Raw genomic sequence first — 26426 nt, 5'->3', positions numbered from 1 at the left:
CCAGGATGTTCAGTGCCCTCACCATGGATACTCCGCTTCATCTGTAGTGACTGTTCATGATAGCTGACGGCCTTTCTGTGATTACCAAGGTGACTCCAGGCAGTACCCAAGTTGGCAAGTGACGTGGCGATGTCAGGATGTTCGGTGTCCTCACCGTGGATACCCCGCATCATCTGTAGTGACTGTTCATGATATCTGACGGCCTTTCTGTAATCACCAAGGTAACTCCAGGCGTTACCCAAGTTGTTAAGTGAGTTGGCGATGTCGGGATGTTCAGTGTCCTCACCGTGGATACTCCGCATCATCTGTAGTGACTGTTCATGATAGCTGACGGCCTTTCTGTAATCCCCAAGGTCACTCCAGGCGTTACCCAAGTTGTTAAGTGACGTGGCGATGTCAGGATGTTCAGTGTCCTCACCATGGATACTCCGTCTCATCTGCAGTGCCTGTTCATGATAGCTGACGGCCTTTCTGTGATCACCAAGGTGACTCCAGGCGGTACCCAAGTTGTTAAGTGAGTCGGCGATGTCAGGATGTGCTGTTCCCTCACCGTGTTTAGCAACCTCATCCTGTAGCGACACTTCCATGCATGATATTACTTTTTCGTACTCACACAGACTGTTATATACGGCTGCTTGTAACTTTGGTGAGTTGTCAAACAGAACAGGAGGTTCTATTGTCGATCTGTGGATTTGTATAAGTTGTGGAGTAAAGGCCTTTAATGGTGTTGCTGTGTAATGGTACCTCATCAGTTGTTTTGTATTGGAGAAGTAAAACACTTTCCTCAACTTCTCCCCCACTATCTGTGTTATCAGATATGACGGTAAGGCTGACATGTTCTCCACCTGTCCACGGTTGTTCATGTATGTCCGCAGCCTCAGTTCTGCTGAGATGCTGACCAGCACCATCAAGTGATGCGCGTTCTCACTGTTGATGACTCCGTTATTGTGCATCTTCTGAATAGTCTCCCATATTGTGGTGGGTTGTATACCATAGAACAGTGCCCAACACGACACTGCAAGGGTCGAAAATCGATAGATGTCTTTTTTCACATCTAGCAGTCTAGATGTTGGCTCTTCTGGTCTAAACGTTTTAACATTTGTTTTTTCAGTCATCATGGTCATTGCCTGTAACACAGATACCATCCTACTTTGTAGTAGCTGAGGCCACACGTCGGAATACGCATCGACCAAGTCCTGGTCTCCTGTGATCAAACACACATTCCCCAAGATGCTGGCGAGATGGTAGGCTTTGTTTGAAGGTACATTCAGGTTGTCTTGAATGATTTGGTCCGAGTAACGCAGTAAGTCTTTCAATAAAATATTCGTCATCTTACTTGGTGTGTGAATAAGTTCAGCTGTTTCACCCCTGCCCAGTGGAGTCTTGCACGCATGCGGCATGGCTCCGTCGAACGCGAACCCACGCGGCGTTACAGAGTCGTAGAACCAGCTGTTCGGTGGGTCTTTAGAAAAATCATTTAGAGACTTGATCGCCATGGCCGGGAGGATGGTTTCTCCCAGGTTGATGACTTTGAGGTGCAGATGATGTGTGAGGTTGCGGAAATACTCGACCTTACTCTCTGTTTCCTCCTCTATCAGGATGGCGAACTCCAGATCAGAGTACGGGGTTACTAACCCTGTGGCTAGTGAACCCAGGCCTATCATGGCGTACTTACAGGGAGGGGGACCCATTACCTCCATACATTCATCTACAAGGCCAGATATGAACGTTATTCTCTGTTCAACAATTGTTGTTTGGAACAATGTAAAGATTGCTTCCGCTCTCTGCTTCTCCACTTCTCTTATCTCTGGATCATCGTCATCAAGACTATAAGGATCGATCTCCTGCTCGATTTGTTTCATCTCTTTTGCTACATGCTCTCGATCATTCTTAAGTTTTGATTGGTGTTTCTCCGAGTCACCAAAGTCCACTACTTGTTTACTCCCCAGCACATGCTCAACAAATAACTGACTAACTTGTAGGATCGTTTGTTTGATGCCTTCTCTATCTTCTTGTCTTGCTCTGACCAGTGCGGCATTACGGAGTGCTGCAGCCTTGGTGAAGTCACTTCCGTCTTTCGACTTCTTTCCTCTTTCCAGGTAGACATCGCTTAACCTGCACAGGGGCTCAGCCTCTTTTTGGTAGTGGCCTTTATTAGAATCTGAACGCAACAATAATTTTGAATTAGAAACTTGAATCTCATTTTGGGTTTAATGCGTCAGCAGTACTATGAAATACGCCAATCAAAACTTATGAAACTGGTATAAAAGGAACGACACTTTTTTTCGTATTGATGTCTCTCAGTGGTGGTCAAATAGTATTACCTTTCACATGAACCACCCTGAGCGCAGCTGCAAAGTGCTTCTCTGCCGTGTCCAGGTCTCCTGTCTGCAGGGCCCTGCAGCCCTCATGTAGCTGTTCTGCCGTGTCCAGGTCTCCTGTCTGCCTGCAGCCCTCCTGCAGCTGTTCTGCAGTGTCCAATTCCCCTGTCTGCCTGCAGCCCTCCTGCAGCTGTTCTGCAGTGTCCAATTCCCCTGTCTGCTGGGCCCCCAGCACAGTTTCTATGATATCCCTTGCCGGGTCCAGGTCCAGTAATGTCTGCATGGCCCTTAGCATCGCTGCAAGGTGCCCCCCTATCGTGTCCAAGCCCTCTGTCTGCAGTGCCCTGAGGGAAGCTGCACAGTGTTTTTTTACCGTGACCACGGCCTTGTACATCTTTTGTAACTGGTCCCTGAAGCAAAGCGAGCAATACATATTAGCCGTAGAATTAGAAATAATCGACGTTGTATATCAGCATTGGTGGGACAGATCTTGATACGTTCAGTTTAGAATTCTACATGTCATTTTGATCTTTGTGCCGCATATAAAAGGATTTACAAAGCACTTTACCGAGGTTAAGTGTTTAGACTGGTGTCCTAAATTGACTCACACCTTAATTTAAAACATTGGTGAGTTCGTTTTACAAAAGACTCAATAAACTAGTTAAATGTAACTTACCAGGTTTTGTCTGCTGTAGGTAGACTTTTAGGAATAGTTGACGTGACCTTGGTAGGTCCAGTTGGCGACCAACTGTTTGTTCTTTTGCCACTCAGGAGCAACTAAAAAGTAACAATTGAATTAAGCCTAATATCTGAGATAACAAATGATTCTATCTAACAATTAACCAAAATTTCATTTATAATATAAAGATTCATAATGAGGAGTCTTAGCACCTGAATGAATCTGATTTATTTATTTATTACAATTAACCACATGCACATGTACATGGAAGGCATGGTGGAACAGGTGCAAATAAGTGCACCTTTTCAAGGCCACCATGCCCACAGCAACGGTACCACGAAGATAAACGCGTTGGCAACGGTACCAAAGCACAAATGTAAAAAACTTACCCGTCTCCTTCTTTCCGCCATGTCTCTTCTGACTTTTGCTGCGTGCAGTAAGCGATGTGTGAGGACGGTTTTCCCATGTGGATCGTCACATCGCTCCAGGGCTGTGCTGTACAGGGCTGTAGCCTTGGTCAAGTGTCTGGGCTCCTTTAAGTCTCTTCCTCTCTTAAGGTTCACGTCTCCGAGAGTTTTTATAGCCTCTACTTCCAACAGATTGTTCCTCTCCTCTATTCCTTCTACAAGAATCTTCGTGTAGCCCTCTAAGATGGAGTCCATATGGCCACCACTAGCCCATGTCTTATCCAGGTCTTGAAAGATTTCTGAAGTCCTGGCAACAGAATAAATGCTTGTGTCCCTGGTTGATCCAGCTATGTGCGTTTTCTGCCTGAGTTTCTCGGCGAGTTTGACCCTATGTTGGAGAGACTCGCCTTCCCCCGGGTCCTCACATCGGAGCAGCGCGGCCCTGTACAGGTTCAGGCCCCGCTCAAAGTTCCGCGGAGCTTCGGTCTTGTGGAGTCTTCCTTTCTCCACGTTCAAGTCTCCCAGGCTCTTCAGTACCTCCAATTCCTGCAGCCTGTCCATATCAGACATGGCGGCCAGAAGGGCGCGGCCGTACCCCGTCTCGGCCAGGTCATAGCTGTTAGCCGCCACAAACCTCCGGCATTGCACGTCTGCAGGGAGAAGGGTCCCCGCAACACGCAGCATGTTGTTCTGTAGACATGAAAGGGACTAATAAATGTTGGCACATATTTGATTAGATTATGATAATAGACAAGGAGATTATTTGTGCGGTAGAACAATTAAAAGGTGCTTCAATTTTTTAAAAGAAACTTTTAAGAAATGACAAACTACAAATCATTAACTTAAAGGTTATGTAGATATATGTTGTCTACGTTTTGAGGCAGCCAGAATTCAACAAGGCAGATATGGGTGATGCAATCGCGCGGTAAATATTTAACTTCCACAAAAACTGTAGGAGCAAACATTCGTTCGGGGTCGCGGGGTCACAATGACGTATTGGTAATAGGGCGGCCCTGATTGGATCACATAGACACGTGATCATAGTCTACATAGACACGTGACCATAGTACAAAGTCGACCAATCACGCGCTAGTCAGGTGGTAAATATCACACGTCATGTTTACCTTTGACCTCTGCTGTTGGTGGAGTTTGGCATAAAATATCGTAGCAAAGATTGTCTCTTTCTTTTAAACAACAGCAACAACAACCAATTTGAAGTTATTTAAACTTAAGCTTCTTCCTCATTGACGTTTTGCTCATGAACTACATACACTACAATATGTCAGGTGACGTCATGCTTTGCAAAGGCTTTGGTCTGACTGAGAGCTATATTTTGATCATAACAGTTCAAACAAATAAAATAGTTCCATTTCTATGTTCTGGATAGAAGAAACTTTGCCATTGAGCACTATGGCACAGATACCACGGTACTAAACCACATGTTGGTCAGATATATCTTTGCACACAGTTTGTGATCAATAAAAACTTAGCCCGTTATTATTAAATCGTCCCTGGAAAAACAAATATTTGGGGCCTTCATTGGCGATTCGTCACGGAATTCCCCTGGCCTAGACTAGAGATTGGTTGTGCAATACTTTCTTCTAACTTGGTTCTGATTGGATCACATAGACACGTGACCATAGTCCAAAGTCGACCAATCACGCGCTAGCAAGACGGGGCATATCACACGTCATGTTTACCTTTGACCTCCGCCTGTGTGTTTTTTTCCTATATATATACTTTAACGTCAATGAAAAAACTTATAAGCCTGTTATCATTGTTGATCCGTTATGGAATTCCCCTGGCCTCGTAACTTTCCCGACTGACGCAGAAATTATAGACGTTGTTCTGCAAGTCTTTAGCACGTTGCGCAATACTTTCTTCTAACTTGGTTCTGATTGGATCACATAGACACGTGACCATAGCCCAAAGTCGACCAATCACGCGCTAGCAAGACGGGGCATATCGCACTAATCTCCAAGCAGATCCTACGGTGGCAAGGCAGTGTCAATTGCCCAGAGGGATGTCCATTAGCCACCATAGATCTGAAGATCTGCTGACTGAAGATCTGCTGACACTGAAACAGGGAGGAAAATTGGTGTTGTTGCCCCTCCTTGTTGACCATTAACCAAGCAGATCCCTTTCGGTGGCTAACGGACACTCCTCTGGCCAGTGGACACTGCCTTGCCACCGTAGGATCTGCTTGGAGATTACTTGATAAGGCATAAACCGACTTGTTCTGCACGTCTGCAGCGCGTTTCTAGGCGAGGCATTCCATGGAGAAAACTATGACAGAAAACCTGCTCATTTTGTCCACGCAATCGTGTATACATGACAACATGTCCATTCCTGTGAACATGAAGTATGTGCAACACAATTTACAACTTACAATGACTCATAGTCACAAGACTGTTGTGTCTGGCCTGTAGAAACTCAGTTTCTATTGACTTACAACAAAGGTATGATGACAGCATTAACAATTAACTCACAAGTCAACAGTGGAAAGTCCCAATCTTCACTACAAGTAGGATAAAACAATGTATGTCAGAGATGTAAATAGAGACGATCTTACGCTTTATCTACATGTACCAAGTTTTCCTGTGTAGACTTTGTGGCTATTAGATGCTATAACAAACTTGTATACTGTTTTTCTCGACTCTGAAAACTGTTGACAACTGGCGAGAGCCATGTGTATTGCCTGAATAAAGTCAGAATCCCCTAAACATGTCTCATCAAACCAGAGTCTCAAAACTGTTGTGTCTGTCTTATGGAAACTTGAATAGTTTCTATTGACTTACAGAATCAGTCATTAAGTTAACAGTGGAAAGTTCCATGTTTGTTGAACTTCAACTGATATAATATGATAAACAATTAATACCAAAAATATTTTTACTTTCTTATGCTTTATCTGTATATTGTATGTGTACCAAGTTTCTTCCTAAGACATTGTGGTCATTTTAGCTGCTATTGTAACAGTTATAATTATTGCTTTTTTAAAGTTTAACGTTTTACTATTGCTTTTATAGGTGTTGTTCTCGATTGAAAACACCGTGAAAACACTTGAGGTAGCATAAGTCATGGGAATCCCCTGAACATGTTGGATCAAACACAGAGTCACAAGACTGTTATATCTGACCCATGGAAACTCAAACAGTTTCTATTGACTTACGTAATTACCAACATCAATGATTATCTGAGAAGTCAACAGTGGAAAGCCCATGGAAATCCCGAACCTGCAGTAAAGGAGAGGTAGTAGATTGCAGCTGGCGTATTCCCGCAATAGGGAGGAAAGCATGTTATAAAAGCTGACTTTTAGGGACAGAATTCAATAGAGAAGCCTTGTCACTTTTAAACGAATAATGCGCACCAAGCAACCAAAGGTTTTGTACGACAGAATCACATTCCAACCTGAGATTCACAACTACCAAACACGCTCAACCAGAACAAACACAGACTACCGAAACCTGAATCCAACTCAAAAAGGCGCTTCCGGTACATCCAATTGTGGAACAACTTGCAAAGTATTGGGCTGTGATTAGTGTTTATTTTTGCTCAATTAACTTGGTATGTCTTTGTACGCTTCTATGCAGCATTGCAATATATATACACAAATGTATGTCGTAATGTGTGGACCACAGGAAGAATAGCCTCTTATGAAGCTAATTGTGGATCTAATTAAACTCAAACTCAAACTATATAATGAGCAGCACAAGGGCTGATTGGTACACCTTTCACATAATTGACAGCATGTCAACAACATATCAGAACGGTTAAAACGTTGCTGATACCAAATTGAAGAAGCTCAAATACCTGGAGTTACACTTGACAGACGTCTGTACTCGAGCCGTTTGTTTCAGCCTGACATGTCGTGAGATAATGATGATGATGACACCTGTGTTGTCAGAACACCGCCTGTTGCACAGAAGAAATCCGTAGGTTATAATTCTACCATTTTCTAACAGACTACAGTGTCATTACTGACTCCCTCCGCCCTAACAATGAAAAATGTTTGTTCAATTCAAGGCACGTTTTCTGGAAGAAATAGGTACCATAGTAAACCTATCGTTTAAAAAATGATTCTTCGTATAAACAATAAGGACCGTTAATTACCAGCATGAAAATCGGGAGTCAAGCTTTACTCGCACTGGACGTAGTCACCAACTGTCTAACAAACACTTACAGGGGGTACGTAGGTCCACTTGTAACAGATGGTTTCTTTACTTGGGGCTTTCCAAGTATGATGTAATTTGCCAAAAATACACGGTACTTTCCACTAATCAATAATAACGTCATTGTTGTTTACGACATACCGTAGATCCGCTTGTACCAGGCGGTGGCGTGACACGTAAACTTTGTTCAGAGCACGGCGAACTTTGTAACTAAGTATTGATTTTACGTTAAGAGTGTCGGGGGTGCAAAATATGGCGCAGTTACTCAAACTCAGCAAACAAACCCACCTACATGACAACTTTTTAACCATTTTCAGCCATTTTAAACACAATGAAACCAATGCCTACAACGCAGAGAAATGCAGCGTTGTGCGTAGTATGTTTACACCTGACCCACTGTCAAAATTTGTGATACGTTGTGGTGAAGGCCACAAAAAGTTTCACTAAACAAATACAACTAAGACAAACACCTGCTACCATCGAAGCGTTCCCATGAGTGTACCGCAACAAGAGAATAGAGTGGAAGCGAGGATGTCTTGAACATGATTGTAATTAATGCGAATTAATGTAAGGACTGCGATTAGCACAAATCCCAAACAAAGTCGTGTTAAGTCAACTACTCGAGTACTCTTCGCGGATCATGAACCTACAATGTTACTACAACGTCGTTCATGCTAATATGCCTGTGGGTAGTACATATTGAAGTCATCGGTACACAAATAGAGAAAAACATAACCATAAACGTACATCAACAAAGCATTGCCGTGAGCGAATTGTAACGAGATAATCATGTATGACTCTACTATGTCTTAGAAATTACTATATTCCAGCTGTAGTCCTGTGGGGCGGCGGCGTTATTTGTTTTCGGGGAGCGACGCGGGTTATGCCGCGGAGAGACGGTTTTGCCGCCGGGGGAGTTTGCCAGGGAGACAACTTTTCACCGCCCAACAAAAACCTCTCTCCCCGACAAACTCCCCCGGCGGCAAAACCGTCTCACCACTGCATAACTCGCTTTGCTCATAGAATAAAATAACTCCGTCGCCCCACAAGTCTGCAAATGATACTCTGTCAACTTTGTATATTTAAATGTTAATTGTACCTTTTGTTGTGTGGCGCTGTTAATATATTGTTAACTTGAGTGCAGCGCCACACTGTCCTTGTTATGTTTTTATGTTTTGATGAATAAAAAAAATGATACTCTGCGAATGCAACTACTAGTATGTCCAAGCTTACTTACCTGGGCGCGTACTGGAAGTCGTCAAGAAAATAAATGTGTACAAAAACATGAACATTCTACCGTGGACGCTTTGCTATTATGGCATCTCAACAACAGAATAAAATAAGATAATGGGATAGTAATTGCCTATATATCTATATCTGGCGATTCATAAAACTGTAGATAGTACTCTGCAAATACAAACATTGTCAAAGCTCACGTACCTGGGCATATACTGGAACGACGCTTGTGTCCACTTGCTTCTGGCCGGACAGCCGTTAGATGCTGCTGAAGATGCTGCTTGATGTCCTCAGCACACAGACAGCTGTCTCACTGCTGCCTACAGTTGATGGCGCTGCTTTTATACCGCCGCTACATGTTTACTTAGCGGGGCTTTCCAGCCATGACTCATGTTACCCAGAATACAGGGTGGTTTCCACTTGTCATAACAAACTGTGGAGCTGCAGCTGAACTTTGTCCAGAACGGTGTACTTTGAAACTCACGTGGCTTTTTTGCCACTTGCACCACTAAGGAGATGCAGACGTGTAACTCCCTGTACCAGTACGAACCCAAGTCGCCAGTAAACATTCATTCATTCCTTCGAAATTGCATAACCAATTACTAGCCACTAAACAAGTTCTAAGAACTGATTGGTTTGAGTCATCCTAACAGTTATCTTAACTATCATTTGAAGACACACTATGGGTGGATGTAGACACTTGTATTGAATGCAATATGAAACATTAACAACCATTGTGTTTTTACATCAGATGTTCCAGTAACCATCTGTCACCTTCAGAAGAGCAACAATGTCTGGTTTTTATTCATACTTAACTAAGTGTTGCTGCTACCAGTACATTACTATAAATGCTGTCCCAAATGTAGGTGGGACCCTCATGCTGTTCTGTATCTACTTTACTCACATGTTACTTAAGGTTATCTGTACTAACTTTGCTACACAATCATGCACCAGATTCTCACATGGTCCTAATGTTCTTTCTCTAAACAATCAACAATAGAAATATAATATACACATGAATTGTGTTGACTAATACATGTATTATAACTAATGTAACACAACACTACTTCATATGCATCAGTCTCAGCTATTAAATATATATACAGGGTTTTGTTGGTTCTGATGAGGGCAGACTCACTGCTGGACTTGTACTGGATTCTCAACTGTATACTGTTTTCTCATATGCTTGTACAGGTTAGACGTTATGTCTGTCCTGTATCCACACTTGTCACACATGTAGGGATTATCCCCGGTGTGTTTCATCATGTGTTGGTCTAAAATAGACCTCCACGCAGCAGAATAGCCACACACATTGCATGTGTAGGGTCTCCCGTTTTCTGGCAGTATGGTTAGCTAGGTTAGACCTGATGGCAGTCCTGTAGCAACACTGTTTGCACAAGAAGGGTTTCTCTCTGGTGTGTTTAGCAGCCAGGTGCCGTTCCTATTTGCAAAACCAGTTTCCATTTACCAGAGACATCTAATAGTAATATAAAATCACAATGTACGCACTATCCTGCCAATATACCTTAGAGCCTAGACTATTTTGTTGAGAGTTTGTTAAGATTACGCAAATATATTATGTAATGTCTATGATATTTGTTCTATACTTGTATACTTGTACACATACATTCCACTGTGATGTGAATAAATCAAAATACTAGTATGCAGGTCATATCAATGCTAGATTTTGATCTAATCTTTCAAACTGCAGTTGCCTAGCAGAAGATAGGTGGCGTGCCTGAACAGTGTACCATGGTAACCATAGACCGGCAGCAGAAGTCCAACACACTGTTGTAGGGGCTTTTGCATTGTTTCTGTTTAGAGCATTAACTAGTAGCATTTCAGTCAGAAGGACAACTGTGTTCTGTAATCTCGCACCTGAGGAAACTTTTCACCTAACACCCGCAGGGAAGCTGCCCTGTCTCTGCAGATTTAGTCCAAGTTCACACGAATACGCTGTAAGAGCTTTCGATCCAGATTCCACCGAAGCCGGATTCAAGTGGATCCCATCTGAACGCTCCAAATCGCATTGAATGAGCCTCAATCCCAAACCACCTCAGGATGTAGTTTCTAACCGGTTTCACCGGATCGCGATTTGCGTCTGAACGCAATGTGACTTCACCGGTTTACATTACATATTGACCCATGAATTACGGGGTGATATTTCTTCATATACAACACCAAAATGCACGTGGCATCAACTTAAAGAGCAGTAATGGTTACAGTTTGGTCGTAAAAACAGGGCAACTGTCTAGTCTCTGCAGATTTAGGCCGTAGCTGATGAGGACTGCTGCTGTGCCAGTTTCTTTTCCATCTGTTCTGCCTGGTTCCTGTACTTTGTTGCTTGTTGCTCATTGCCCAAAGCAGCCCAGACCGAGGACAGGTTCCTGAGTGCGATTGCAATGTAGTTATGTACTGCAGCCGGACCAAAGACACTACGGTACATCTGCAATGACTGTTCAAAATAGCTGACAGCCTTTCTGTAATCACCAAGTTTCCCCCAGGCGGCACCCAAGTTGTGAAGTGACAAGGCGATGTCAGGATGTTCAGCGTTCTCACCATGGATACTCCTCTTCATCTGTAGTGACTGTTCGTAATAGCTGACGGCCCTTCTGTGATCACCAAGGTCACTCCAGGAGTTACCCAAGTTGTTAAGTGAGTCGGCGATGTCAGGATGTTCAGTGTCCTCACCATGGATACCCCGCCACATCTGTAGTGACTGTTCATAATAGCTGAAGGCCTTTCTGTGATCACCAAGGTTACTCCAGGCGTTACCCAAGTTGTTAAGTGAGTCGGCGATGTCAGGATGTTCAGTGTTCTCACCATGGATTTTCCGCTGCATCTGTAGTGACTGTTCAAGATAGCTGGCGGCCTTTTTGTAATCACCAAGGTTACTACAGGCGGCACCCAAGTTGTTAAGTGACTTGGCGATGTCAGGATGTTCAGTGTTCTCACCATAGATACTCCGCAACATCTGTAGTGCCTTTTTGTAATAGCTGTTCGCCTTTCTGTGATCACCAAGGCCACCTCTGGCGTAACCTAAGCTGTTAAGTGACTTGGCGATGTCAGGATGTTCAGTGTCCTCACCATGGATACTCCGCCTCATCTGTAGTGCCTTTTCATAATAACTGGCGGCCTTTCTGTGGTCACCAAGGTTCATCCAGGCGCTACCCAAGTTGTTAAGTGACGCGGCGATGTCAGGATGTTCAGTGTCCTCCCCATAGATACTCCGCGTCATCTGTAGTGATTGTTCATAATAGCTGACGGCCTTTCTGTGATCATCAAGAGCTCCAAACATGGCACCCAAGTTGTTAAGTGACCCGGCGATGTCAGGATGTTCAGTGTTCTCACCATGGATACTCCGCCACATCTGTAGTGCCTGTTCAAAATATCTGATGGCCTTTCTGTGATCACCAAGGTCACTCCAGGCGGCACCCAAGTTGTTAAGTGACGTGGCGATGTCAGGATGTTCAGTATCCTCACCATAGATTTTCCGCTGCATCTGTAGTGCCTGTTTGTAATAGCTGACTGCCTTTCTGTGATCACCAAGGTGCCTCCAGGCGCTACCCAAGCTGTGAAGTGACGTGGCGATGTCAGGATGTTCAGTGTTCTCACCATGGATTTTCCGCTGCATCTGTAGTGCCTGTTCATAATAGCTCACGGCCTTTTTGTAATCACCAAGGTTCCTACAGGCGGCACCCAAGCTGTTAAGTGACGCGGCGATGTCAGGATATTCAGTGTTCTCACCATGGATACTCCGCCACATCTGTAGTGCCTTTTTATAATAACTGGCGGCCTTTCTGTGGTCACCAAGGTTCATCCAGGCGTTACCCAAGTTGTGAAGTGACTTGGCGATGTCAGAATGTTCAGTGTCCTCACCATAGATACTCCGCCTCATCTGTAGTGCCTGTTCGTGATAGCTGACGGCCTTTCTGTAATCACCAAGGTTACTCCAGGCGTAACCCAAGTTGCTGAGTAAGTTGGCGATGTCAGGATGTGCTCTTCCTTCGCCGTGTTTAGAAACCTCGTCCTTTAGTGCCATGTCTATGCATGACTTCATCTTTTCGTACTCACACAGACTGTAATATACGTCTGCTTGTAACTTTGGTGAGTTGTCAAACAGAACAGGCGGTTCTCCCGTCGATGGGTATATTTTGATAAGTTGTAGAATAAAGGCCTTTAATGACATTACTGTGCTATGGTACCTCATCAGCTGTTTTGTATTGGAGAAGTAAAACACTTTCCTCAACTTCTCTCCCATATCTGAGTTATCAGATATGGACGATAAGGCTGACATGTTCTCCACCTGTCCACGGTTGTTCATGTATGTCCGCAGCCTCAGTTCTGCTGAGATGCTGACCAGCACCATTAAGTGATGCGCGTTCTCACTGTTGATGACTCCGTTCTTGTTCATCTTCTGAATAGTCTCCCATATTGTGGTGGGCTGTATACCACGGAGTAGTGCCCAAAACGACACTGCAAGGGTAGAAAATCTATAGATTTCTTTCTTCACATCTAGTAGTCTTGATGTTGGATTTTCTAGACTGAGCGTTTTAACGTTTGTTTCTTCAGTCATTATGCTCCCTGCCTGTAACGCTGATAGCACCTTATCATTACTTTGTAGTAGCCGAGTCCACAGGTCGGAATACACATCGACCAAGTCCTGCTGTCCTGTGATTAAACACACATTCCCCAATATGGTGGCGAGATGGTAGCCTTTTCTTGAATTGAAAATGTGGTCGTCTTGCCTGATTTTGTCCAAATTACGCTGCAAGTCTTCTATTAAAACCATTGCCATCTCCCTTGGTGTGTGGATAAGTTCAGCTGTTTCACCCCTGCCCAGTGGAGTCTTGCACGCATGCGGCATGGCTCCGTCAAACGCGAACCCGCGTGGCGTTACAGAGTCGTAGAACCAGCTGTTCGGTGGGTCTTTGGAGGAGAAATCATTGAGAGACTTGATCGCCATGGCCGGGAGGATGGTTTCTCCCAGGTTGATGACTTTGAGATGCAGATAGTGAGTCAGGTTACGGAAATACTCGACGTTACTCTCTGTTTCCTCCTCTATCAGGATGGCGAACTCCAGATCAGAGTACGGGGTTACTAACCCTGTGGCCTGTGAACCCAGGCCTATCATGGCGTACTTACAGGGAGGGGGACCCATTACCTCCATACACTCATCTACAAGGACAGCTATGAACGTTTTTCTCTGTTTAGCAATTGTTTGGAACAACGTAAAGATTGCTTCCGCTCTCTGCTTCTCCACTTCTCTTATCTCTGGATCATCGTCATCAAGACTGTAAGGATCGATCTCCTGCTCGATTCGTTTCATCTCTTTTGCTACATGCTCTCGATCATTCTTAAGTTTTGATTTGTGTTTCTCTGAGTCACCAATGTCCACTACTTGTTTGATCCCCAGCACGTGCTCAACAAATAACTGGCTAACTTGTAGGATTGTTTGTTTGATGCCTTCTCTGTCTTCTTGTCTTGCTCTGACCAGTGCGGCATTACGGAGTGCTGCAGCCTTGGTGAAGTCACTTCCGTCTTTCGACTTCTTTCCTCTTTCCAGGTAGACATCGCTTAACCTGCACAGGGGCTCCGCCTCTTTCATGTATTGGTCTGTATTTGAATCTGAAGTTAACAACAGTTTAAGGTTATAAAAGCCCGTGACTAGACTTTGGACTAATCGGTAACATTTCAAATCGCACAAATAGAACTCTTTAAACTGGTGGCTTGCGTACTATTTTAGCACAGTCCATAATTTATCTATATATAGTAAGTTTAGGACTTTGCAGTTTTTCTCATTGCGTACAGAGGGCGTTGTTGTGATATTTTGTCTGTGCTTTATTAATGGTGATTTTAAAATTATAACAGGAAGCATACACAATGCCAAATTTTAATTAGACTTGAATCTGTGATTTCCCTGAAATGATTTCTTCCTAGCGTTGACTGTTTTTAGGTACTTACGTTTCACATGAACGGCCCTGAGCGCAGCTGCAAAGTGCTTCTCTGCCGTGTCCATGTCTCCTGTCTGCATCGCCCTGCAGCCCTTCTGTAACTGTTCTCTGTACACCCTGCAACACAGGATCATGTAATACATATTTGCTGTATAACCAGAAATAAATGACGTAGAATATCAGCATTGGCGGGACAGATATTGAGAAGTTGATGTCAATTTGTTCTTTGTGTTCTTTGTGCTGCATCATGGGGGAGGAGTTACAAATCACTTTACTGAAAATCCTGGACATTAAAACACAGGTGAAACACTGCTGAATAAAACCCATGAAATCTCGATTGACGTCACTCACCTTGCATCATCTACTGTAGGGAGGCCATGACCTTGAGGAATCGTGACCTTCTTATATCCACTTGGCAGCCTCTTGTTTGTCTTTTTGTTCCTTGGAATCATCTGAAAATTACCAATTAAAGCAACTACAATATCACTTTTAGATAACAATCGACTACTACTACAATAACAGCTTCAAAAAGCCAACTTTAACACATGTATGAACTACATAAACACCTCACCCATTGATAAGCAAGGCTCAACGGTCCACTTTTTTATCTTAAAGGTCCAAGATTTTTCTTTAAAAGGTGGACTGATTTGTATCACCAGCAGAGTTCGAATCCTAAAAACCTAAAAAAAACGATCACTTTGTCATTTGATTAAATATTAACTCTGATATTTCCTTTAAAATCCTCTCAAAAACACGAAATGTCATTTCAGAAGGTTCGAAGGTTCCCCTAGAAACCTCGCACCTACGGCGCTCAGCCAGTGGGAAGAACCCCCCCCCCTCAAAGTCCTGGGTACGGGCACGCAACCGATAACAGGCAATACTGCAATAGATATATCCCGCAATATATGCATAACGCACAACGGTAATACAACAATATTATGTAATTCATAAGTGAACGACAGCAGCCAACCGTTATTAAGCATACAACCAACACTGTATACGCACTGCTGTAATACAACACTGTCTACTTATTCATAAGTGAATGGTAACAGCCAACCGTTGATAAACGCAAGACTAACACTGTATACCACCTGCTGTAATGCAACACTGTCTACCCAGACAAACGTACAGTAGGCTGAGTGAACGTGACACCTCACAGGTCAGAAGGTCATCGGTTACCACAAACACAGGAGCTTTGTTGGTACACAGGTGACAATAACAAAGGGAGTGGCAGATCACTTACACCTGTATGCAGCATATACTGCATAGCAGAGGCGAGTAGTTAGTGTCATAACGTGAGGCACAGCAACCTCTAAGACATTATGGCTGGTATCCAAAACACAAGACCTTGTAGGATCTACATGTAAGTAGTAAAACATACCCGTCTCCTTCTTTCCGCCATATCCTTCCTGACTTTTGCTGCGTGCAGTAAGCGATGTGTGAGGACGGTTTTCCCATGTGGATCGTCACATCGCTCCAGGGCTGTGCTGTACAGGGCTGTAGACTTGGTCAAGTGCTTGGGCTCCTTTAAGTCTCGTCCTCTCTTAAGGTTCACGTCTCCGAGACTTTTTGTAGCCTCTACTTCTAACAGAACGTTCCTCTCTGCTATTCCTTCTATAAGACTCTTCGTGTAGCCCTCTAAGATGGAGTCCATGTGGCCACCGTTAGCCCGTTTCTTGTCCAAGTCTTGAAAGATTTCTGAAGTCCTTGCAACAGAATTAATGCTTGTGTTCCTGGTTGATCCAGCTATGGATATTTTCTGCTTGAGTTTCTCGGCGAGTTTGACCCTATGTTGGAGAGACTCGCCTTCCCCCGGGTCCTCACACCGGAGCAGCGCGGCCCTGTACAGGTTCAGGCCCCGCTCCAAGTTCCGCGGAGCTGCCGTCTTGTGGAGTCTTCCTTTCTCCACGTTCAAGTCTCCCAGGCTCTTCAGTACCTCCACTTCCTGCAGCCTGTCCATATCAGACATGGCGGCCAGAAGGGCGCGGCCGTACCCCGTCTGGGCCAGGTCATACCTGTTAGCCGCCACAAACCTCCGGCATTGCACGTCTGCAGGGAGAAGGGTCCCCGCAACACGCAGCATGTTGGACATGGTGATCGGGCTGGTAATGGTACAGAGAACACAAGTCACTAACGTGGTCTGGAAACGACTTTCGGTCGCCACGAAATGCGGAAGTGTCGGCGGGGGAATACCAGGTGCGGTGACGTAATCTTAAGTCTGTCTCTAGTTCGACTTACCTCCGCTACACCGGTGCAAGAAAGTGGAAAGACAAAGCACAAAAACGCCGAAGGGATAGATTTTTGCCTTAGTCTGTCGCCCAGTGGTCCCACTGATGTTCACTGAACCATCTCTAAAGGACAGTCGGCCGTGTTTTCATCTGTGTTGTCCTTAACAACAGGAACACTGGTAAGTCCCGACGTGTGAGGGGATTCCCCATGACCCATGACCTCCTGACGTCATTGTGAATACCTGCGGCATCAGGTGTCAGCAGTGAACAAAGGTGTTATTTGTGAAGCAGCGGCTAAAAATACGCGGGACTTTCCAGCAGTTTCCAACGCTGTGCTGTTGACGAGTGGAAGCAAAATCCTTCCTTTAAAACCCGAGGAAGCCGACCTTCCATATCATATGTAATGTTATAAATGTTAATCAGGAATCGTTGGAGACAGGAGGAAAGTTTTCATCAGGACAGAATAAAGCCTGATGCGAGAAGAAGCGTGGGGGGGGGGGGGGCTTGGACTGAAGTAGTACTTATTCGGCATTTCGTCGGTCTCGTAACACCGTGAAGATACTTACTTAGTAATACTTAGCTTCTTTATCCCTTACGACAAGACATATTAAAGGGCGCGACTTCTTCCATCTGGGTCTGTCCTCGGCCAGCTTTCTAGCTGATCGCCAGGATAACCCCACAGACGCCAGGTCATCCGACACAGGTCTTCTCTGAGTAGTTTTGGGTCTTCCTCGTTTCCTTTTACCATCGCGTCTCAAATTTAAGGCTTTTGGGTATTCTATTGTCATCCATACTTAAAACATGGCCAGGCCATTTCAATCTTGTGTTGATGATTTCTATGGAAAGTCTTCTACAAGTGGTTTTCCTATAGAGTTCCACATACATCAGTGGTGATTTGTTGACGTTTATTTATTTATTTATGAAGATTTACCACATTTGTGGAAGGATTGACATAACAGGTGACTATCACCTTTTCAAAGATGTCAAACCTGAGACCGGACTGTAAGGTTTGAACCACTCACACCGGGAAGGTCCCCTGCTCTTTTCGATAAGTGTGGTGGGTTCTTTAACGTGCTTGGGGTATGGCTCTCCCCAACACGGGACCTCCATTTAATGTCCTATCGTCGTGTAAAGTACCTTTCCCAAGGGTACAACGTTGAAACTGGAATAGAAAGTTGTAAAAAAAAGAGTTCTCAAAAATTCTTATCTGACGGTATATGGAGTTTTACACACCCAAGTCTTTTATTCAAACAGTGACTGTTCAACAGATGGATCATATATGGGACGCTACTCTGTTTGTACCGCTCAGTTCTACATTTGGTAAGAGTCAGTTTGTTACTGGAACGAGTGGTGCGCTCAGTGGTGGTGCCCCTCCTGGGCGGTAGCCAGTGTTGGAAGTCCTGTGATCGGAGAACTTTCCTAGGAAAGTTCAGGCAAAGTTGGACCCTTCGGTCTTCTAGCGTAGATAAGTCCAGTGTTGCACATTCCTCGGGGTATGAAGTATAAGCCGACCCGAGTATTATAATTACCCGACACGCGCGTTTCTGGATATACTCCTGAGACTGCCCCTGGGTAAATAAAATAAAATAAAATAAAATAAAATAAAATAAAATAGAAAAAAAGAAAAAAGTAATGTTGGGTAAGCAAGAGTAGCAAGATGAATTGATGAATTCTAAGATGAATAAACCTTAACCAAAGGGCATATCTTATTTGTGTGTTCGTACTGAATATTCTAGCAAAAATTATATTAAGAATAATTCTCAAGTATTTTGCTAAGCCTGTTTGCATGTCTTGTGAACAATAGTCTATCCTTTGAATGATCTGGGTAGGACGACAGAGGGTACTGTCCAGTCATTTTTTTTTATTCCAACATGTAATCACCAGACGCGGTGACGACACACTCAAGTTTTTTCAACTTATATTAATGCCGCCACCAACACAGGGGACAAATACATGACAGGACAATACTCATTTACACCTGAGCTAAGTGAGGAAAGCCGTGTAAAGTGCCTTTCCCAAGGGCACAAGATCGGTGGCATGTCAGGACTCGAACCCGGGACTCTAAGTTCCGAGTCGCGTGCACTGCCGCTACGCCACACGACCCCACGCATTGTCCAGTCCAGTCATTGTTACTTACGTTTGCAACATAGTGAAATTGATATGGTATCGACGTCAGTATCCATAGTCAATTATGGAAGTCCCTAAACACTGCCATCCTTACGAGTACCATCCGTCTTACTGACAACATCAGCTCTGAATGATACGAAGAGAACTAAGTGTCTCCGCGACTCCCATCTAATTTTAACCTTGTCCTGCGGGGCCCATATATATATATGGGTTGCACATACAGTACCATCTATATAGTGCCCTGTATATGTGCGATTTGGGGGTGTTTCTCGTGCAACGCATCACACCGCAGCGAAACGCAACGAATGTGGAAGTAACTACGCCGCCGCAGGGCAAAAAAGTCAAGGGTCTGTAACCTGATTAAGACATGAAATTATTTAAAGATATTGTGTAAAAATTGCCAGCAGGACAAGGGTAAAAAAGAAGTATTTTCATATTTCTCACAAGATTTACAAAGAGCGAACCCCTTTCTGATAAAGTAATCCACGTGATCTTCTGGCAGCTTAGCAGCAAGACAATCATTGTGGGCGTAACGAAACGGACGAAAAAGCAAGTAGTGGTGATATCTTTTAGATATTACATTTTGGTTAAACAAGCTGATGGCGACAAAATTGTGGCATAAGGTGAAAAATACATGATTACGATTTCTAAACAATTTTTATAAACTCGTAAGGACGGGTATTATCACTCATTTTGTTTGCCAAACGTCTAGCAATAACCGACAACGTGTTCACGTCTAATTCGGTACTTGCATCTTTTGTTCCTTGATGTAAAACTTTGAAAGGTTACGTTTGTTCCTAACAAAATAATGCTGAACGTTTTCCGCTCTTACATATCGTTTGCCTTGAAAACTTTACCGCGCTGGGGTTCATAGAGAATTTTATCAATGTGTGCATGTGTAACATTTACTAATTGCCTAAATTTAGGGGAAAATCAGCAGGCATGTACACTGTATGTCATTTTCAATATTCCGCATCTGAACTGACTGAGGTCTCAAAGTATTGTTCTGAAGTCATTCTTTTACTGAGCGACTTCAATCTCAGATTATGGGATCTGGGTTTAGACTAATTTTTGTCTAGGACTCTACGTCAGTCGACAACAGTCTTGCCAGGAGAAGGGCGTGTTTTTTCGCTGTCCAGAAACCTAAAGTGTCATCATGTCGGAAGAGGAGCAACCGTCTCAGGCTGGTGACACTGGTAAGGGTGTACAAGTTGGTTATCATGTATAATTTGGCAAACTTTTTGTTTCAGACGTTTGAGAAAAAAAGAATTTCAATAATTTTGTTTGTCATTAGCGCCCGTATCGAATTGCTGTCTCGTATTTAGGTATTTTTGTTCCTTGTATTTCATGATTTTTTTCAACTGTGAAATAATTCTTGCTCAGTCCTAATTATTTGACGATTAGGCGAAGACAAACACCCTATCTTCCTTATGAATTTATCTTTATTTTTCTCAGGTGCCACACCCATGCAGCAGCCTCAGCCTTATTGGCGATCACGTGCGGACGCCGCTGCAAAAATACCCAACCCTATGTACGCCTCCAATGCAGGTAAATCATGTTTATAATTTCTCTTTTCATTTTACTTATGTTATTTTTCCGCAGATGACTAATTACATTTTCTTCACTTGTCCACAGGCACCACACCCACGCTGCAGCCTCAGTCACTGCGATCACGTGCGGACGCCGCTGCCAAAATACCCAACCCTATGTACGCCTCCACTGCAGGTAAATCATGTACAGAATTTATAATTTCTCTTTTCCTTTTACTTATGTTATTTTTCCGCAGATGACTAATTAAATTTTGTTCACTTGTCTCAGGCAACACACCCATGCAGCAGCCTCAGTCAGTGCGATCACGTGCGGACGCCGCTGGAAAAATACCCAACCCTATGTACGCCTCCAATGCAGGTAAATTGATTAGTCTTTATTTAATTTTTGTATCTGTTATTTTTAGTATGTGTTGTATGTGTTATTTTTGTATGTGTTGTATGTGTTAAATGTCTAATACGCCAAAAAGCAGTTACTCAAGCAACTGGATATGATTTTGAAAACGTCAGACGTTTCAGCTAGTATCCACTAGCTTTCGTAAGTGACTGAGAGACCAGAGGGGAAATGCAGGTTTATAAGCACAAACTATTGATTGATATGCAAATAAAGTGAAGACAAATTTTTGGAAGTCGAAAAACGTCTGACGTTTTCAAAATCATATCCAGTTGCTTGAGTAACTGCTTTTTGGCGTATCGTATTACTTGGATGTCTAACCTTCATCGACGTAAATGTCTAATATTTTCCACGAATGACTGCATTTAAATTTCCGTGTTTTTTCTCCTTTTTTAGGCACCACACGTACGCGACAGCCCCTGTCGTATTGGCGATCATTTGCGAACGCCGCTGCAAAAATGTTCAGCCCAATGTACGCCTCTAGTTCAGGTAAATCGCTTATAGTCCCTAATTTGCTCACTTTGTATATTAAGGCCCAAGAGTCTTCACAAACGACTATATTACATCTTACATGTTGTTTTCGCCCAGCCGACCCACCCATGGACCAGCCCCAGACTGATTACCTGGCACCTGCGAACGTCGCTGAAAACACACCCGACGCCACGTACGCATCTATACCAGGTAAAACGTTTGATGTCTCTCTCTTTTCTTGCATCCTGTTTTCTATTTTTTTTTTGTAATTGTAATTTCACTAAAGCTTTTTTTTAGTATTTACCGTGATTTTTCTGTGACTATTCGCGTAGGTTTTTCTTGAGAACTTTATGGAATAGATTGTCAAGAGTACTCCTCTGTTTCGTAATTTACCCAAAGCATTTTTTCTAAGCACGAAAGAAACCACCAAAGAACTATGTGTTTACCTTCTAATGCTCTAATGTTGATGTCACATTTCAAGTAGCGAAAATCAACAATTTATATCAGTAATACACGCAAGTACATGTAGTTCCTATTATTCATTTCCAAAAAGTTTTTTGTGCTTTGTTGTTCAGGTATATCGTTTATAGGCCCTATGTTGTTCTTTTTGTATGTTAAAGACCCTATATTTTTCACAAATGGCTATATATTACATCTTTGTTTTCGTCCAGACGGCCCGCCCATGGACCAGCCCCAGACTGATCACCAGGCACCTGCGAACGTCGATAAAAACACACCTGGCGCCGTGCACGCCTCCAAACCAGGTAAAACGTATTAAAGTTGCATAAGTAATAAGAAAATGATTAAATTACATTGCTTTTTAAAATGTAACTTTAACATATGGACCATTTGTAATGTATGGCAGGCCGAACATTAACAGGCATCAATTATGCAAATGAGGGTCTGATTTGCACAATCAATAAGACGGTGCTGTTTTTCCCTACTGATGAATTTTGTCTATTTCATACTCGTGACTTGTGTAACTATGCCCCTATGTTGTTCGTTTTGTGGGTTAAATACTCAAGAGTTTTCACAAATGACTAAATTACATCTTTGTTTTCTCGCCCAGCCGACCCACCCATGGACCAGCCCCAGACCGATAACCAGGCACCTGCGAACGGCGATGAAAACACACCCGACGCCACGCGCGCCACCATGCCAGGTAAAACGTTTTAAGTTTCTCCCCTTTCTTGCACATGCATTCTTAAATTAAGCTCTGATTTGCAAAGTCAATGCGATAATGCTATTTTTCCCTACTGATAAATTTCGCGCATTTCATAACAATGACATGTGTAAATTTGTTTAAACTGAGCATCACTATGCGCAAATGTGGACGTAAACAATAACCTGAGCGAAGTATATTTTTCATACCAGTCGGCGCGTATCCGGTCGGAGCGAGCGGCTGCCGTGGTGTCTGTAGCTTCCTCCGCGCCCGCCGCAGCTGCCTGGCCGCCGGCATCGCCGTGCTGCTTGGCCTGGTCGCCGTGGGACTCGCCCCTGTCACGTTCAGCAACAAACAGGTAACATTCTAGTACCACAAAGCTTGTTGTTCAGCCGTTTTCTTATTACCTTCGTCAAGAAGGTTATGTTTTCAGTAGCGTTGGTCCGTCTGTCCGTTTGTCCGTCTGTCTGTCCGTCTGTGAACAGCATAACTCAAGAAGCATATTATGAATTGTCATGAAACTTGGTACGTGGGTAGGTCTTCATGAGACCTAGAAATGATTAGATTCTGGGCCCCCTGGCGGCTTTTGTTGGTACTGCAGCAGAACTTCCGGTTTTAATATCTCGCGATTTGGACATGCTGGGGTCACGAATTTTGGTTGGTAGATAGCTCTTGCGGTAGGGAAGAAGTGACATTAGTTTGGACCCCCTAGCATCTTGTTCTGGAACTGCATGAGCATTTGTTAAAAAAATTTTCGAAGGTTGATAGCTCAAGAACCGGTTGACGGAATGTCATCATACTGGTATGTAGGTAGCTGAAGTGATGCTTGACATAATCAGATGACAATTATGCAAATCAGGAGCTAATTCTGATAATCAATGAGGTACGTCGATGAAGGTTAGACATCCAGGTAATACGATACGCCAAAAAACAGTTACTCAAGCAACTGGATATGATTTTGAAAACGTCAGACGTTTCAGCTAGTATCCACTAGCTTTCGTCAGTGACTGAGAGACCACACTTGTGACATGTAATTGAGACCTTACCTTAGACCTTAGATCCTCCCGCAACCTTGTTGCATAGGTCGACTCCTTGTCTGACTTTTTGTCTCCAAAGGTTTCGGTCTTGCGCCACTACTGTCATATCCTTAAGTGAGTTAAGTCCAAGTCCAAGTCCATGTAATTGAGAACTAGAAAAAAATCTGAGTATATAGTTCATGTAAATAAAGACCTAATTTGCATAATAATGGGAAATTTTTATAATCTCATGGTTGTAACTGCAGGGAATTTTATACTTACCACATTTGGAAGTTAAGTGAAGGCGAACATCAATAAATATAATTTATTCAAATCATGACGCCATTTGCATAATTTATGTGGAAGTGCTATAATAGCCTTTTTGTTAAGATAAGGCTGTCATTGGATGAAGAATATGATCAACTGATATAATCCATGCAAGTGAGGCTCTTATTTACAAAATCATTAATTAAAATTGTATAATTCGTCAACCGGAAGGGTTAACATCATTTGGCGAAGGTATGAGATCGTGGAACTCTTGTTCTCATTCTGTTTTTAAGAGGGTACAAAAATTAATTTGCTGACTTTTGTAAGCTTTCTTTGGTATTCTGACGTACGTAAATACGTTTGTAGGAAATATATCAACTGTCGACAACTGTGACACGTGACCAAGACAACGTGCGTAAACTGTCCACCACTGTCGACACCCTGAAAAGCGACCAAGACGCCTTGAAGCGCGACCAAGACGGCATGTCCACCACTGTTGACGCCCTGAAAAGCGACCAAGACGCCTTGAAGCGCGACCAGGACGGCATGTCCACCACTGTTGACGCCCTGAAAAGCGACCAAGACGCCTTGAAGCGTGACCAAGACGGCATGTCCACCACTGTTGACGCCTTGAAGCGCGACCAGGACGGCATGTCCACCACTGTTGACGCCTTGAAGCGCGACCAAGACGGCATGTCCACCACTGTTGACGCCTTGAAACGCGACCAGGACGGCATGTCCACCACTGTTGACGCCCTGAAGAGCGACCAAGACGGCATGTCCACCACTGTTGACGCCTTGAAGCGCGACCAGGACGGCATGTCCACCACTGTTGACGCCTTGAAACGCGACCAAGACGACATGTCCGCCACTGTTGACGCCTTGAAGCGCGACCAGGACGGCATGTCCACCACTGTTGACGCCTTGAAACGCGACCTGGACAACGAGCGAAACCGAACCGCCGCCTTGGAGCAGCGTCTTCACAAGATTGAGAAGACTTTATGTAATTATAATTTGCGTTTTAATCTGTTATGTTTTCCCTGTATGTTGGTCTATTGGAAAACGTTATTTGTTTAAAAACAGATAATGCAGGTCACTGTTTCATTATGTGTGAGTGTGTGTGTGAGTGGGGGGAGGGGGTAGTACATATTAACTATTTGTATATCGAATTCATCCCCGGGGGTACATTTAGTGCATGTATGTAATGCATGATATCAATATGACCCATCTGCCATGACATGTTGCTAATATAAACCTTCTTTACAGCATCTTGTACCAAAGGTTACACAATCTGGCGTGACATGTGCTACAAGGCCTTCGGCACACTCAAGACCTTCAGCGGAGCGGCCGCGGCCTGTCGTGCAGACGGCGGCACCCTCGCCATGCCCCGAGACGCCGGGACCAACGCCTTCCTCATCTCCCTGTACGTGGGCAGCGGTTACTTCTGGATCGGCCTACACGATCGGCGCGAAGAGGGAAGGTTTGAGTGGGTGGACGGGTCTGAACTTGGGTCGTACAGCTCCTGGGTTCCGGGACAACCAAACAACCTTGAACGCAACCAAGATTGCGTCCTTTACGACGCATCCCCTAGAGCATACACGAAAGACAAGTGGAACGACTTTCCATGCCACGACATGAATTACTTCATATGCCAGGCTGCTCCAGGTACTTATTGTATCCTAACTATTTCCTGCCTGAAACCCTTCTATCTAGTATTCGCCACCATTAGTTAACGCGGGCCACCGGTATCTATGTTGGGGCGAGGTGTATTTCGCCTTTTGTTCAATTGGATATGTTGCATGTACGGCACGATTTTCAACATGATCCATATTTGGCCTGTTCTTTTATATTAAACTTGTTTCCAGCATCTTGACCTGATCTGGCTACTCATTTTGCTTCATTTGCCAGGCTGCTGCAGTACTTATTGAATCCGTTCTAATGATCTATTTCCTGAAACCCCTTCATCTAGTAATCACATGGCACAGCTTAAGAATCCGTCAGAATAAGGCTCTTGTTACAAACTATGTCTGAACTAAACCGATCCACACCCTAACTGTGACAATTCTGATTTTTTTCAGGCCGTGCATAGGCGACAGGCGGGAGTCTCACCACTACTGTACAGCGGCTCTCTGACCATCCGCAGTCAAACTAACTAGTAAAACTTAAGACCGGAAATTACAGAATTGTTTTAGATCAACATTTCCCCCCAAATGTTCCCAGAAGTTTAATCTACACAGTAGAAATACTGAATGGAATGAAGCAGTTCTGTTCAATGGAAGTCACGCTTGTTTCCATACGAAACATGTCTATTGAATTAGGCAAGGCACACAATGTCCTTCTAATACCACTGTAACAATCAAGGCTGTAACAATGTAACAGTTTAATACCACTGTAACAATCAAGACTGTAACAATGTAACAGTTTAATACCACTGTAACAATCAAGGCT

The 26426-nt window shown here is 43.7% G+C and overlaps 1 protein-coding gene and 1 pseudogene across 1 annotated transcript; one reads left to right on the top strand and one right to left on the bottom strand.

The window, feature by feature from the left end:
* The window catches only part of LOC109461982, an 18310-nt pseudogene extending 1267 nt beyond the window's left edge, over positions 1-17043 (bottom strand).
* A 3234-nt stretch (positions 17044-20277) lies between these two features.
* On the top strand, positions 20278-26170 carry LOC109461944. Its single transcript, XM_019758424.1, is given in 12 exon segments — positions 20278-20317; positions 20577-20669; positions 20757-20846; positions 20940-21029; positions 21651-21743; positions 22205-22297; positions 22603-22695; positions 22908-23053; positions 24345-24981; positions 25245-25652; positions 25708-25712; positions 26057-26170. Coding segments are annotated over 12 exon segments (1902 nt in total).
* Positions 26171-26426: the final 256 nt, after the last annotated feature.

The sequence above is a fragment of the Branchiostoma belcheri genome, unplaced genomic scaffold (genome assembly GCF_001625305.1).
Source record: "Branchiostoma belcheri isolate BF01 breed outbred unplaced genomic scaffold, Haploidv18h27 scaffold98, whole genome shotgun sequence".
Classification (NCBI taxonomy): Eukaryota; Metazoa; Chordata; class Leptocardii; order Amphioxiformes; family Branchiostomatidae; genus Branchiostoma; species Branchiostoma belcheri.
This window is presented reverse-complemented; position numbering and strand designations above follow the sequence as displayed.